This window comes from Globicephala melas, chromosome 6 (genome assembly GCF_963455315.2).
Source record: "Globicephala melas chromosome 6, mGloMel1.2, whole genome shotgun sequence".
Classification (NCBI taxonomy): Eukaryota; Metazoa; Chordata; class Mammalia; order Artiodactyla; family Delphinidae; genus Globicephala; species Globicephala melas.
In genome coordinates, this window is record NC_083319.1 from 971,742 (window position 1) to 985,769 (window position 14,028).

The 14,028-nt window shown below is 59.6% G+C and overlaps 1 protein-coding gene across 12 annotated transcripts in view; it reads left to right on the top strand.

The window, feature by feature from the left end:
- EXD3 (exonuclease 3'-5' domain containing 3) overlaps positions 1-14,028 on the top strand; it is a 77,282-nt gene that overhangs the window by 38,161 nt on the left and 25,093 nt on the right. For 11 of the 12 annotated variants that reach the window (XR_009564203.1, XR_009564204.1, XR_009564202.1 and 8 more), the window contains 10 exons: positions 2,603-2,700; positions 9,080-9,153; positions 9,259-9,297; positions 10,902-11,068; positions 11,454-11,577; positions 11,874-12,084; positions 12,199-12,308; positions 12,835-12,997; positions 13,076-13,242; positions 13,741-13,896. Coding sequence is in view for 9 of the 12 variants with exons in the window: in XM_030838154.2 (XP_030694014.2) it covers positions 2,603-2,700; positions 9,080-9,153; positions 9,259-9,297; positions 10,902-11,068; positions 11,454-11,577; positions 11,874-12,084; positions 12,199-12,308; positions 12,835-12,997; positions 13,076-13,242; positions 13,741-13,896 (1,309 nt within the window). In the remaining 3 variants the exon portion in view is untranslated. The remainder of the gene's footprint in view (positions 1-2,602; positions 2,701-9,079; positions 9,154-9,258; positions 9,298-10,901; positions 11,069-11,453; positions 11,578-11,873; positions 12,085-12,198; positions 12,309-12,834; positions 12,998-13,075; positions 13,243-13,740; positions 13,897-14,028) is intronic. The other variant, XM_060300082.1, reaches the window with a different exon arrangement.

A 14,028-nucleotide genomic window follows, 5' to 3' on the forward strand; every position in this document is an offset into this window, starting at 1 on the left:
TGGTACGTTATGTAAGCGGAGTTCTGTCATCTGGCTTCTGTCCCCCAGCACAATTATTCTGAGATTCATCCACGTTATTTCATTTCTTAGTGCCGAGTGGTGTTGCCGCGTGTAGCTGCACCACGCTTTGCTTATCCATTCACTCATCGATGGATATCTGGGGGTTTCCAGGTTTTGTCTGTTACACACACCGCTGCTGCGAACATTCATGCCCAAGGCTTTGCGTGGACGTGTGTCTTCATTTCTCTTGGGTGAACACCCTGGAGTGTGATGCCTGGGCCATGTGATGCGTGTGGATTAATTTTCTGAGAAACCGTCAAATGTTTTCCAGGGCGGCTGCACGTTCCCCATTCCCTCCAGCAGCAGGCGAGAATCGCCAGCCCCACATCCTCGCTGGCCCACGGCCTGGTCAGCCTGTAACGTCCACGGTTCTAATGGGCGTGGAGTGGTATCTTTTTGTGCTTTTGATTTGCAGTCCCTAATGACTAAGGATGTAAAGTGTATTTTCATTTGCTTATTTGCCATCTGTGTGTCTTCTTTGGTGAATTAGCTGCTCCATCTTTTACACTTTATTAAAAAAAAATTTTTATTTATTTAATTTGGTTGCACCGGTCTTATTTGTGGCAGGCGGGCTCCTTAGTTGTGGCATGCAAACTCTTAGTTGCGGCATGCATGTGGGATCTAGTTCCCTGACCAGGAATCGAACCCAGGCCCCCTGCATTGGGAGCTCGCAGTTTAACCACTGCACCACCAGGGAAGTCCCTACACACTTTTTAATTAGGTTGACTGTTTTCATTACTGAGTTTTGAGAGATTTAGAAATATAATCTGGGTTAAAGGCCCTTAACAGACATGTTATTTGCAGACGTTTCACCCTGTGGTGCATCTTCTCACTCTTTTAATGATCTTTCAAAGAACAAAAGTTCTTAATTTGTTGAAGTCCAGTTTATAAATTAAAAAAATTTTTGCATCATGCTTTTAGTATCATAGCTAAGAAATCTTTGCCTAACTCTAGGGCACAAACATTTTCTCCTGTTTACTTCTAGAAGTTTTATAATTTTAGGTTTTACATTTCAATCTATGGCCCATTTTTGGAGAATTTTCATATGGGGTGCTAGGTGTGGATTGAAGTTCTTCTTTTTTTTTTTAACAGCTGATGTCTAATTGTTCCAGCAGCATTTGTTGTAAAAAACTGTCCTTTCCCACAGAGTTGACTTTGTGCCTCTGTCAGGTGTCCATATATGTGTGGGTCTCTCTGTCCTCTTCTGCTCTGTCTGTGGCACGTGTTCTGACCGCCGTAGCCTCACAGCAAGTCCTGAGTCAGACAGGGTTAGCCCTCCAATGCTGTTCTTCTATGTCAAAGTTGTTTTTAATTATTCTGGGCCCTTTGCACTTGTATATGAATTTTAGAATCAGTTTGACGATTTCTATCCCCCAGAAAAGCCCCCTGAGCAGGGGAACACAGCCAGGGCTCTGAGACCTCTGGCCAGCCTATCTGGAGCTTAGAGGAAGCAGAAAATCACTTAAAAACAAACACGAAAGCTGTAGGCCTGTAGAGAGTTTCTGTGTCTGAAATAAACACCAGAGCTATACAGAGGGCGCCTTTGGAATACAGAACAGACTTGTCAGTTAAAAACGTGATGGCAGAATGACAGTCTCAATAAAAGGTTTGGAAGATAAACTTGGAGATACCTTCCCAACGTCATACAAAATAAATGAACAAAGGAAAAGCAGAGGAAAGTTTGTTTTTTTAAAAAAATGGCAGATTCTGTCAAGAAGACCCAACATCCAAACAATGGGAATTCCAGAAAGAAAGAAGGGAAAACATGGAGGAATTCACTCCAGACCCAGTCCTGGGTGGATGGAGAGAGACCCACACTGAGGACCAGGACCCTAAACCCTCAGAAAGAGCAGGAGTCAGACCGGTTCCAGGAGCAGTGCTGGCGCAGGCTTCAGCCCAGCCAGACGCAGTCCAGCGTGAGGCCTAGGGCACCGTCTCCAGGTCCACGCCTCGCCCCTGGGAGGCGCCTGCAGAGCCGCTTTGCCCTGGCCTAGGGACAGGCGAGGTGCAGGGCCACCAGGACGGTGCTGGACAGGGGCCTGGGAGCAGCCAGTGGCGGGGAGAGGGGCGCAGGGTGATGTGGGCTCTGTCCACAGGACAGGAGGCTAAGGAAGCAATCAGACCAGCAAGGATTAACCCACAGAGAAGAGGAGGCTGTGGCCTAGCCGCCAGTTGCATTTGCACCATCGTGATATGGCAGAAGCTGCTTGTGCCCAATTAACTGGAACCGTGGGTGCTGTTGTCTGGGGAGAGGAGCCTTCTGTGGTGAGACATCGTACAAAACACCTAAAACTGAATCATCGAGAGGCCACAATACAAAGTGGTTCTTGGAAACATGGGGCAAATGTAGACCACCTCAAAACTGTCGTGCGGGTGACTGGCGGCAGGAGGGGCGTGCTGACGTGCTGCCTTTCTCTGAGCCTTGGAAGAAGACTTGGCTTTTGAACTGTGCACGTGTATGACATTGATGAAAAGTAAAATCTTGAGATGCGTTAATCGAGAGAAAGCGTTGCTGGGCACGAGCCGTGTCTCTCTCCTGCAGAAGGTACCCGCAGACGACCTTGAGGCTGGAGAGGCTGAGCCCCAGAGCGCTGGGTCGGCAGGTCCTGCGGCTGCTGGAGCAGCATGGCCTGGACCCTGGTGAGTGGGGCCCCCACGCCCTGCGCTGGGGCGGGTGCCAGGCTGGTGCCGCCGGGGGTTCAGGCGGACCGGGGTCTACCGACCCCCAGCTCCCTTCCCGTCTCCTCCCTGCTTCCCCTCAGCATCTGTCCACCTGGGGTGCCCCTGGGAGTCTGGGCCCCGTGGGTGAGGACCACCGAGGCCACACCTACACCGTGCCCCCTGCCCCCTCCCCCTTGGTGATCACGGGCACCCTCTCAGAGGAGCAGTCTTACTGACAGTGTTTTATAGCTTCACTGTGTGAGACTGTGGAAATCCTTCTCACTTCCTGGCCCGTGAGAGTGTTGAGCAGGAACGGATGTGGAATTCTATCAAATACTCTTTGTGCACCTGTTGGGCTGATGCTATGCTTTCCCCGCTTTGGTCTGTCTGTGGGGTGGATCAGGTTGATTGACTATATGACGTTAAATGAATCTTGGATCCCTGCCATGGCCCCGTCTCTGCCGGGTTGTGTTGCCACTTACGTAGACTGCTAGGTCTCGTTTGCCAACTGAAGCTGGATTCAGACTTCGCCTTCCTGAAATGTCTGTTTCTGGCTTTGTGTACGAGGTTAAGCTGGCCTCTGAACACGCAGTGGATGACGGCCTGTCCTTTCTTTTCACTGAGGGTGTTTGTCTAAGATTGGAATTCTTTCTTCCTGAGAAGTTGAGGAGAAATGGCCTGTGAACCTGGATTGCTTTTCATGGTGGAAACATGACTATTGATTCGTCAGCTGTGGGGTTTTTTTTCAGGGAGTTTGTCTATTTCACTTACGGTTCCAAAGGTACTGTCATTAAGACTCCTTCTTTGTTATGGCTGAGTAATGTTCCATTTTATATTTACACCTCAGCTTCTTTGTCCACTCATCTGTCGATGACACTCAGGTTGTTTCCGTGTCCGGGCTGTTGTGGATAATGCTGCCGTGAATGTAGGGGTGCAGGTATCTCTTTGAGAGCGTGATTTCATAGACTCTGAATACCTACACAGAAGTGGAATTGCTGGATCGTACGGTAGTTCCAGTTTTAATTTTTTGAGGAACCTCTACAGTGTCTTCCAGAGTGGCTGCAATGATTTACGTTCCCACCAACAATGTCCTAAGGTTCGCTTTTCTCCACATCCTCGCCAGCATTTGTTATTTGTTGGTTTTTGGATGACGGCCATTCTGACAGGTGTGAGGTGATGTCTCATTGTGGTTTTGATTTGCATTTCCCTGATTAGTGATGTTGAGCATCTTTTCATGTGCCTGTTGGCCATCTGTGTGTCTTCTTTGGGAAAACATCTCTTCAGTTCCCCGCCTTTTTTTTTTTTTTTTTTTTTTTTTTGCGGTACGCGGGCCTCTCACTGCTGTGGCCTCTCCCGTTGCGGAGCACAGGCTCCGGACGCGCAGGCTCAGCGGCCATGGCTCACGGGTCCAGCCGCTCCGCGGCACGTGGGATCCTCCCAGACCGGGGCACGAACCCGTGTCCCCTGCATCGGCAGGCGGACTCTCAACCACTGCGCCACCAGGGAAGCCCTCCCCTGCCTACTTTTTAATTCAGATTATTTGGGGGTGTTTGCTACTAAGTTTTATGAGTTATTTATATATTTTGGATATTAACCCCTTATCTGTACGTGGTTTGGAAACATTTTCTCCCACTCTGAAGGTTGCCCTTTCATTTTGTTGATTGTTCCCTTGCTGTGCAGGTTTTGTTTGATGTCGCACATATGTTGATTTTTGCTTTCATTGCCCTGCTTTTGGTTTTTTGATCCTGTCTGTTGTATGCCCTGCTCATCCCACTAAACTGAATCTTTCCCTTCTTTCTTCTTGAATATATTCCCCAAGTTTCAATATGTATTATTTTTATTATCGTCCAGCTCAAGACACTTTAAATTTCTATCATAATTTTTTTTTTTTACTCATGAACTAACTAGAAGTATGTTTCATTTCTTCTTTTGTTTGTTTTCTTGGTTGTGCTGGCTCCTTAGTTGCTGCATATGGGCTCCTTAGTTGAGGCTCGAGAGCTCCTTAGTTGCGGCATGGCAGACTCCTTAGTTGTGGCATGCAAACTCTTAGTTGTGGCGGGCATGTGGGATCTAGTTCCCTGACCAGAGATCGAACCCAGGCCCCCTGCATTGGGGGTGAGGAGTTTTAACCACTGCACCACCGGGGAAGTCCCTAGAAGTGTGTTTTTAATTTCCAAGCTATGACATTTTTGGTTATCTTTCTGGTATGGTCTGTTAATCTCATTGTGATCAGGGACCATGCTTGGTATGATGTCAGTCCTTTGACTGGGTTGAAATGTGTTGTTGGGAAGAGATCTAACTTCTCCCCTCTGAAAGTAATGTCTCTTTTTCTCTGGATACCTTTAGACTCTTCTCTTTGTCTTTGGTGTTCTGCAGTTTCACTGTGAGGAGCCTAGTTACAGATTTCTTTTTATTTGTCTTGCTTGGGATTTATTGGGCTTTTGAATCTGTGGATCAGTGTCTTCAATCTGCTCTGGAATCTTTTCGGTCATTACCTCTTTCGGATGTTGTCTCCTTCCCCTGTCTTCCCTCTGTTCTTTTCCTGGGACTCTGAATGTACATTGAGTCCCCATATCTTCCATGTATTTTACCTTTCTTACATACTTTTCATCCCTTTTCTTCCGTGTTGTCTAATCCTGGTAACTGCTTCTGCTGTCTTTTTCACTTTACTAGTTCTCTCTTCATCTGTATCCAACGTACTATGAAATCCATCCACTATTTCTATTTCGATTGTTATGTTTTCAGCCCTGGAATTTATAGTTTGGTTCTTTTTCAGATCTGCTGTTTCCCTTTGTATGCCTTCCCATTGCCTGAAGACATTTCTGATTTTGTTTTTTCTGTCTCTGAGTACCGTGCTCCTGGCTGTGTTATGGTCTGTATCTAAACTTCAGCACTGTCTCTGGTCCTCGTCTGGTTTGTCTGCCTTGCTTACTTGCAGGCTAACTTTGCACCTGCCAACCTTGAGAAATCATCTGATGAAGCTGCCTGCCTCCAGAAAGGAATTTATATATTTATTTATTTTTGGCTGCGTTGGGTCTTCGTTGTTGCGCGCAGACTTTCTCTAGTTGCAGCAGGCCGGGGCTACTCTTCATTGCAGTGCGTGGGCTTCTTGTGGTGGCTTCTCTTGTTGCAGAGCACGGGGCTCTAGGTGCACGGGCTTCAGTAATTGTGGTGCGCGGGCTGCAGTAGTTGTGGCACACAGGCTCTAGAGCGCAGGCTCAGTAGTTGTGGCACATGGGCTCAGTAGTTGTGGTGCGCAGACTCAGTAGTTGTGGCACACGGGCTTAGTTGCTCTGCAGCACGTGGGATCTTCCCGGATCAGGGCTTGAACCCGCGTCCCCTGCATCGGCAGGCGGATTCTTAACCACTGCGCCACCAGGGACATCCCCACTGACAGGTTTTGATTCAGCCCCTCTGGAGGCACCACGTGCACAGAAGGGAGAAGCAGGAGGGGTGGGACCACCCAGGCCAGCGGCGCAGGTGCATCAGGGCCCTGGGAGCCAGGGCCACGGGCTGCACTGGCGGTGGGGGCGGGGGTTGGCACTGCACCCGAGACACAGGAGCCCACCTCAGAGGCCTGGCTGGGCAGGAAGGAGCCAGCCCCCCTCAGGCTGCTGATTAAAACCCAGAGGGTGAGTTCTAGACTCAGGAGCTCTGAGGAAGGTCCCAGCGACGCAGACCGCTGGGGGGTGCTGGGCTCTGAGGGGCCTGGAAGACTGGACTGCGTCCACCGCCCTGCAGTTGGGGACCTGGCCCTGAGCTGAAGCCAAGCGAGTGGGCTGGAGGGACCCCTGACCCAGGCACAGGGGCCTCCAGGCTCACCTGCACACCTGCCCTGGGCACCAGTCAGGGAGCTCTGGGAGCGTTGCCCCGTGGGAACATGAGGTGGGGACATCCAGGCCCCGGCTGCCAGGGCCTCCCGCAAGGCTGGTGGTGGTTGGTTGAGGCAGGGCCCCGCCCACCCAGGACCAGGACCAGAGCCTCGAGGGCCGGGGAGGGAGGTGGGCAGGAGGCCCACAGAGCCAGGCATGATGGGAGGGCTGTGGCGGGGGCAGCTCACCATCCAGCAGCCCTGGCACACCATCCTTTGACTTCAGGGGCCACGTCATGGCCGTGGTGGGCCAGGCCTGGCGCCAGAGCAGCCTTTGGCGGCCTCAGGCTGGCCTTAGCTGCGTGCTTCCCAGGACAGGGCGTGCCCGCCTGGGGAGGGTCCATCCCACCCGACAGGTCTCGGCCGGCCCGAGGCTGGAGCAGTTGAGTGCCCGGAGCCCGCGGTTCAGGTGGGGCCTTCCCTGCTGATCGTGCGGAGGGCCAGGAGTGCGGACAAGAGGGCAGCGGCAGGTTCTTTCCGTGGGGCCTCGGCCGGCAGCCCTGCTGGGGACATAGGTTCCACCAGGCCCCCTCCCGGGTATATGCATTGCAAGGCCCCTTCTGTCGCCCCCCAGCTGGCTCCGGGGTCTGTCCCAGCCAGGAGGCCTCACGGTGGCAGGGCTGCCTCTTCTCAGTAGACCTGGCAGTTCCTAATTTCAGACAACACAGGCCAGCGTTTCCAACGTCCTAAAAACTGCCCCCCCAGAGGGAGGGGCACCAACGCCCCCCATGGTCCTCGCTGGGCATCCGCCATTGCAGCGTGGGCCTCCACGTGCACTGACCCCATGCCCTCCTTGGGAGGACAGAGTCAGACACGATGCAGGGTAGGGCCCGCTCACCCCTCAGCCCTGAGCTCCCCCAGCCCGCCCTCCCCAGGCCTGGGTCCCGGTGGAGGCCCCAGTGTCTGGGCAGAGTCAGCAGGGCACGTTTGGGTTGCGTTTCCAGTTGGCAGCGTCTGGCAGGTGGCTGGGCCTGACCCATCTGCACCTTTTCCTTTATGTTTGGGTTTGGATGAACCATCAGCGCAGACAGCGGCCTGAGTGCCTTCTGTCGATGCGATACTGTACCCATAGGATTTTGACAAAGTATCTCATTGGCAAAATGATGCACAGCATTGTAGAAATGTCAGGAAAGCTGGTGTCTGTCTGTCTCCATCCGAGCGAGACTTGCTTCTGCAGCAGCTTCGACACCTTTGTCTCTGTCCTGAGCGTCGCCTCCTGCCCTGAGTAACTTGTTCATCCGTCCCTCCCTCCCTGCTGCAGTCTCGTCCAGGCTCCCGAGCGGCCTGTGGGGCACGTCCGTGGATCTGGAGCCCTCTGGTCTTGCGTCCCTGCCTCGGCAGGAAGCGGGAGGGAAGGCTGGGGGGCAGCTGGCAGGACCCGGCCTCTGGGCAGCCCCGACCTCTGTGTGCTCGGACAGCGTCCTTGTAGCCAGGGTGCTCCCTGTGCTGGCTGTGCGGTCCTGGCTGGGGCGGCCGCGCCCCTCGAGAGCATGGGGTCCTGGCCAGGGTCCGGGGAAGGCCGGGCCCCCACTGGGAGGTGCGGGTGGGCAGGCTCTGTGGTCAGCATCCCCCCCGGACCACCAGGCTGCAAGGACAGCTGGCCCCAGGAGGGAGGAACAGCAGCGGGTGGTGGACAGCGGGTGGTGGACAGCGGGTGAGTGGACAGCAGGTGAGTGGACAGTGGATGGTGGACAGCGGGTGAGTGGACAGCGGGTGAGTGGACAGTGGGTGAGTGGACAGCGGGTGAGTGGACAGTGGATGGTGGACAGCGGGTGAGTGGACAGTGGATGGTGGACAGCGGGTGAGTGGACAGCGGGTGAGTGGACAGTGGGTGAGTGGACAGCGGGTGGTGGACAGCGGGTGAGTGGACAGCAGGTGAGTGGACAGTGGATGGTGGACAGCGGGTGAGTGGACAGCGGGCGAGTGGACAGCGGGCGAGTGGACAGCGGGTGGTGGACAGCGGGTGGTGGACAGTGGATGGTGGACAGCGGGTGAGTGGACAGTGGATGGTGGACAGCGGGTGAGTGGACAGCGGGTGCCCTTCCCAGGCCCCCCTGGGCTCTGAACAGAATATGAAGGTGAGGCCAACAGGTGAGCATAATTTGTGAACACATGAGCAAGACCACCCCTTCCTTGAGAAACTCACGTTCTGGGGGGGCCAGGAAGCAAAGGCACCAGCTGCCTGGAGACAAGGCAGGAAGACCCTGAGAGGTGGGCGTCCAGGAGACCCAAAGGGAGGATGGGCCCGGCAGGTGCGGGCGGAGGGCGCAAGGAGGGCTCTGGGGTGCTGCATGGGGGCGGGGCACCCTCCTTCAGGGCTGGGAGGGCCGCTCTGATGCAGGTGGAATGGAGGCTGCCCGTGGGGTGGGGCGGGGGGGGTGGGCAGAGGGGAGGGGGAAGACAGGCAGAGCCACACAAGCCCCGACCCCTGCCCCATCCCGTACTCACTCCGTCCCAGCCCTGCCCAGAGCCCGCCCTCTCTTTCAGACCTGTGTCCCAACGTCATCACCCAGCAGCGCCTGGCCGCCCTGCGGTATCTGTGCTACAAGAGACTGGTAGAGGTGTGTGGACTGGGGCCCGGGGTGGAGAGGGGCTCCAAGCGAGGCCCGCTGCTGTGCTTCTGGGGCTGCCGCTAGAAAGGCTTGCGCTGGTGTCCACTTTTGCAGAGAAGCGTATCTCGGGAGAGCTGGGCCGAGCATGTGCAGGTGAGTTCAGAGGGTCCCAGTGTGCAAGGACCGGCCCCCCACCGTGGGGCAGGGTCGGAGCGGCCGGGGGTCCAGGATCCTCCTTCACCACTTGTGAACAGAGCTCTCAGGCGCTGGATGAGGAGAGGTTCACCGAGAGGAAATTCTAGACCATCCTCAGGCGCCCTGCTTGCCATGGCGCTGGGCCCCGAGGCCTGGTGAGACTGAAGACCCCGAGAAAGAGGCAGGCGCCACTTGGGGTGATGTGGGGACACGGAGGGCCGGACTGCGACCCCATGACAGTGTCGTCCTGCAGCCTCTGTCCTCAGGCCAGAGCTGGAGTGGGGGTCATCGCAGGTATAGAGCTATCCCCAGCCCCAGGTGAATCGGCCTGGGAGAAGGGTGGGCTCTTGGGGGTCCCGGGTGCCGTGTGCACAGGAGCTCTGCAGTGGCCAGTGGAATGGGGGGCCCCCTCCCTCCTGAGCGCACGTGCAGGGCCTGGTGCCTGCGTGGCATCCAGTGGAGGGCAGTGCGAGCCGCCCCCGGAGTGACCGGGCAGGGGTGGTGAGTCACCGGAGAGGAACGCGGACCCCCAGGCAAGGCCCGGAAGGCCGGTCCCTCCTGGGTGCCAAGGCCGAGCCGTCCGGAAGGGCAGCGGACATCCTGAAGAATGTGAGGGGCTTCCACGTATTGTCCACGTGGGAACCCGCGGCCTGCGGGAAACGGGCGGCCTGAGGCTGCTGGGGGCAGAGCCGTGTGGGGAGGTGGCCCCGCCTGCCGGCCAGCCGGGACTCCTCAGGAGGGTGGGGCCCACAGCGACCCGTGGCCTCGCAGACACGGACACCCCACCGCCGTCGGGACCCTGTGGGCCACGTGGGCCTCTGGCGCCCACACCGGGCCTTGCCTCCCTGAGGGCACAGTGGGTGCAGGGTTGTTCCGTGGCCTCACCCCCCCCGGCACCGCGGCCGCCCAGGGGCAGGGGTGAGGAGGTGCAGAGGGAGATGCTGGTGGTGAGGGCTGGGGCAGACCGTGCTCAGGGAGGCGGTGCGGGTCCCAGGCCCGGGAGCAGGCCGTTGAGCAGAGCCGCGGTGTTGGGTGGGGGCTCGTGCGTGCGGAGAAAGGCCGAGGCGGAGTGGGTGGCAAGACGGGCCGTGGGCTCAGGATGGCGGCCCTTCCCTCTGACACGTCCAGGCCCCTCAGCACCTTGGCTCAAGCCAGCTCGGTCACCATGGAGCCTCAGTCATGGGAACTGCTGGTCTTCAGAGGACAGCCACCTGCTTATGAAGGGCTCAGGGCGGGGCTGAGGGGGGGAGGTCAGGACGAGGTCTGAGTCGGGGTCAGGGCCGGGTCCGAGGGGTGGAGAGATCAGGGCTGGGTCTGGCGGGGCGGAGGGGTGTCCGAGGCGGGGATGCAGGGCCAGTCTGGTGGGGGAGGTCAGGACGAAGGTCTGAGTCGGGGTCAGGGCCAGGTCTTCGGGGGAAGTTCAGGGCCGGGTCTGGCGGGGGTTGGGGTCTGAGGGGGGGATGCAGGGCCAGTCTGAGGGGCAGACCTGGGTCTGGGGGCTGCCTGGATGGGCCCGACCCCTTGGGGCAGACCAGGCGAGCAGCCCAAATCCCGTCCCCCAGGGCCTGGTCGGGCAGGACCAGTGGCTACAGGAGCAGCTGCTGCAGCTGCTGACATCTCACGACAACACGGCCCTGGTCGCCCAGTGTGCCCTGGACCTCCTGCTGCCCGAGGAGCGACTCCCGGCCTCGGTGGCCGCAGAGCTCCGCCAACTCAGGATCCAGGAGAGGTGAGCGTCCCCAGGCTCAGAGGCCCACAAGGAGGACGCCCTTGGGCCCCCGCCCTCGAAAGTGGCCATAAGTCATACGTGCTGGTGGTTTGGGAATTAGAAGCGCGGGAGAGCCGAGCAGGGGCGCAGGCAGAATGCAGACACACAGCAGGAGGCAGGCGGATCAGCCCCTTGGGTGCTAGCGAGACCCCATGGCCAGATCCCTCAGCCGGCCAGATACTCCCAGGGGCCTGAGGACCCGGCCGCCTGCAGTCTGCGAGGGCAGAGGCGTGGGGAGCAGACCGCGTAGACCCCGGCCCACGCGCGGGCCCTGAGCACTCCGCTGCCCCAGGGTCCAGGCCGGGCTGTGCTGTGGGGGCGGTGCTGCAGCTCTGCTCCTCCCCAGGACGGCTGAGGCCCCTCTGGAGGACGGGAAGGACGATTACTACCAGCTGCCCATCCCCAGGGAGCACCTCCACTTCCTGGCCTCGTGGGAGGACCTGGCCAGGCACCAGGAGGAGCTCCTGCAGGTGGGTGCCTGACTCCCGCAGGCAGCCGGCTTCGGGGGCTGCTCACCAAGGCCTCCTGGGGCTCTGTCCACACCGGGCGCTCTGGCTTAAGGACTCCGGGCCTGAGTCCTGAGCCCGGTGTGGACCTGAGCATCGGTGTGGCACTCGACTCCTTGTGTGGGCACTCGCAGGGCCGGTCCAGCTCTCCCCACAGAGGCCGCCTCCCCTGGACATCAACCCTCAGGCGGCCAGGCAGGTGGGCGTGTCCTCCTCCCGGTCTTTGGCTGTGCCGTTCACGCCAGCCCCTCTGTCTGCAGCCCGGCCAGGTGGTCGGCATGGACCTGGAGTGGAGGCCCTCGTTCGGAGCCGGGGGCCGGCCCCGGGCGTCGCTCATGCAGGTGGCCGTGGAGGGCCGCGTGTTCCTGCTGGACCTGCCCCGGCTCTCAAGTCCAGCAGGAGGGCAGGCGCCCCAGGCCTTCTTCCGGCTGGTGTCCCGGCTGCTCGCGGACCCCTCCATCACCAAGCTGGGTGAGCGCAGCCCCCGGCCCCGCGCCGCAGCCCTGCCTGCCCAGGGGAGGGTGTCAGGGTGAGGCCAGGGCCCCTTCCTTGGGTGCCCATCACAGCGACGGCCCCCGCCCACAGGTTATGGGTTGGCGGGGGACCTGCGGAGCTTGGGTGCCTCCTGCCCGGCCCTGGCCCAGGCCGAGAAGCAGCTGCGGGGCAGCGTGGACCTGCTGCAGGTGCACAGGCAGGTCAGCGTTGGGGGGATGCTGGGGGTGGGGGGCTCCCTGCTGTGCTGAGCCGCCTGCACAGCGATACCGGGGCAGGGGTCTCACCTCAGGCTGGCGGGGTGTCTGCGGGCCGGGACTCGGCCTCGGGCTCTCTATGCCTTCTGGGCTGGCCCCGGCCCTGCTCCCTGGCCACAGGTCACCAGGGACCCGGGACACAGGGTCCCCCAGGGAGGCCGTGTCACCACACGTCCCCACGCTTCCCCAGAACCAGCCCGGCTCTGCCTACCACCCCCCACCCCAGGAGCTCTCAGCACACACCCTTGGGGCTTAAGGCGTTGGCCCCAGAGCTGACCAGTGGGCGGGTAACCACGGCCCCGAGACCTTGACACAGCCTGCCTTGGCCACCAGCGCTCTTCTCCTGCGGCCCTGTCCTCCATGGAGGACACAGGGCCTGCCCCAGGGCTCCTCGTGGGGCAGCCAAGGCACGTGCGGTGGCCGTCCTCCCTCTGCGGCGGGCCCCTCACCCACGAGGGGTGCTGTCTTGCAGATGCGGGCAGCAGACAGGCCAGCCCCAGGTGCGGATGGGGCCGCAGGGCCGCGGGGCCTCAGCCTCCTGGTGCAGCAGGTGCTGGGCAAGCCCCTGGACAAGGCGCAGCAGCTTTCCAACTGGGACCGGCGGCCGCTGTGCGAGGGGCAGCTGGTCTACGCAGGTGGGCGCCCCCGCACCCCTGCCCCGCACCCCCGATTGTCCCCACGCTGGAGGCTGAGGCTGACCTCGCCTGTCCCAGCCGCTGATGCCTACTGCCTGCTGGAGGTGTACTGGGCTCTGTGCAGAGAGCCTGCGCGCTTCCGCCTGTCGGGGGACCTGGCCAGGAGCCTGAGGCTGGGACGCGGTGAGAGAGCAGGGCCTGGGGAGCTGCCGCCCCTTCAGAAGGCCTCGACCTCACCCCAGCAGGTAGGCGAAGCCCGCCAGGACTCCTTTATCACAGTTCCTACGGGGAGATCCCTGTCCTTAGAACTGGGACCTTACAGGGTTGGAGACCGGTGTGGGTGTGGGGTGTCGGGGAGAGCCGTCCAGAGGGCTTGTGTCCCGCACGCTGGACCCTCTGCCGGGAAGGAAGGAGAGCAAAGCCGCGGGTTAGCTTCCTAAAGGAGGAGGGGTCTCAACGGTCTCCTGACACCAGGTCTGGCGTGCCCCCTGCCAAGGTCTAGGGCAGCCTCTGGCCGTGTCCCCGTGTGCCCCAGGGACCCAGGCCCTGCTCCAGCGTGCACACGACCACCCCCCCAGGAGAGGTGTGCCGGCTCCCCTTGGGGCCCAGCTTCTCTGCTGTTTTCTGCACTGAGTGCATGTTGCTCAGGACGAGCTGACCTCACGGCCCTTGGGACCCTCGCTCCCCACCGGGTCCAGGGTGGGCCAGACGGGCCACGGCTGCTGAGCGGGGCTGTGTTGCAGGTGCCCGCGGGTGAGGACGCGGCCCCCGAGGTCCCGGCCAGGGCCTTCCGCGTGGTGTGTGACAGCATGCTGCAGGGGCTGGCGCGGAGACTCCGCTGTCTGGGCATCGACGTGCTGGTGCTGGCCACGGGCGAGGACCACCGCAGGGCCGCCGAGGTGAGCAGGCCTCCCGCGTCCGCTGGCAGAGGGGGCAGTGTCTGGGGTGGCCGCAGGGCCCCAGCTGCATGGACCCCCGCGCCACTAGGGCAGAGGGCGGGGCCCCCTGGATGCCGGGGTGGAGACATTTAT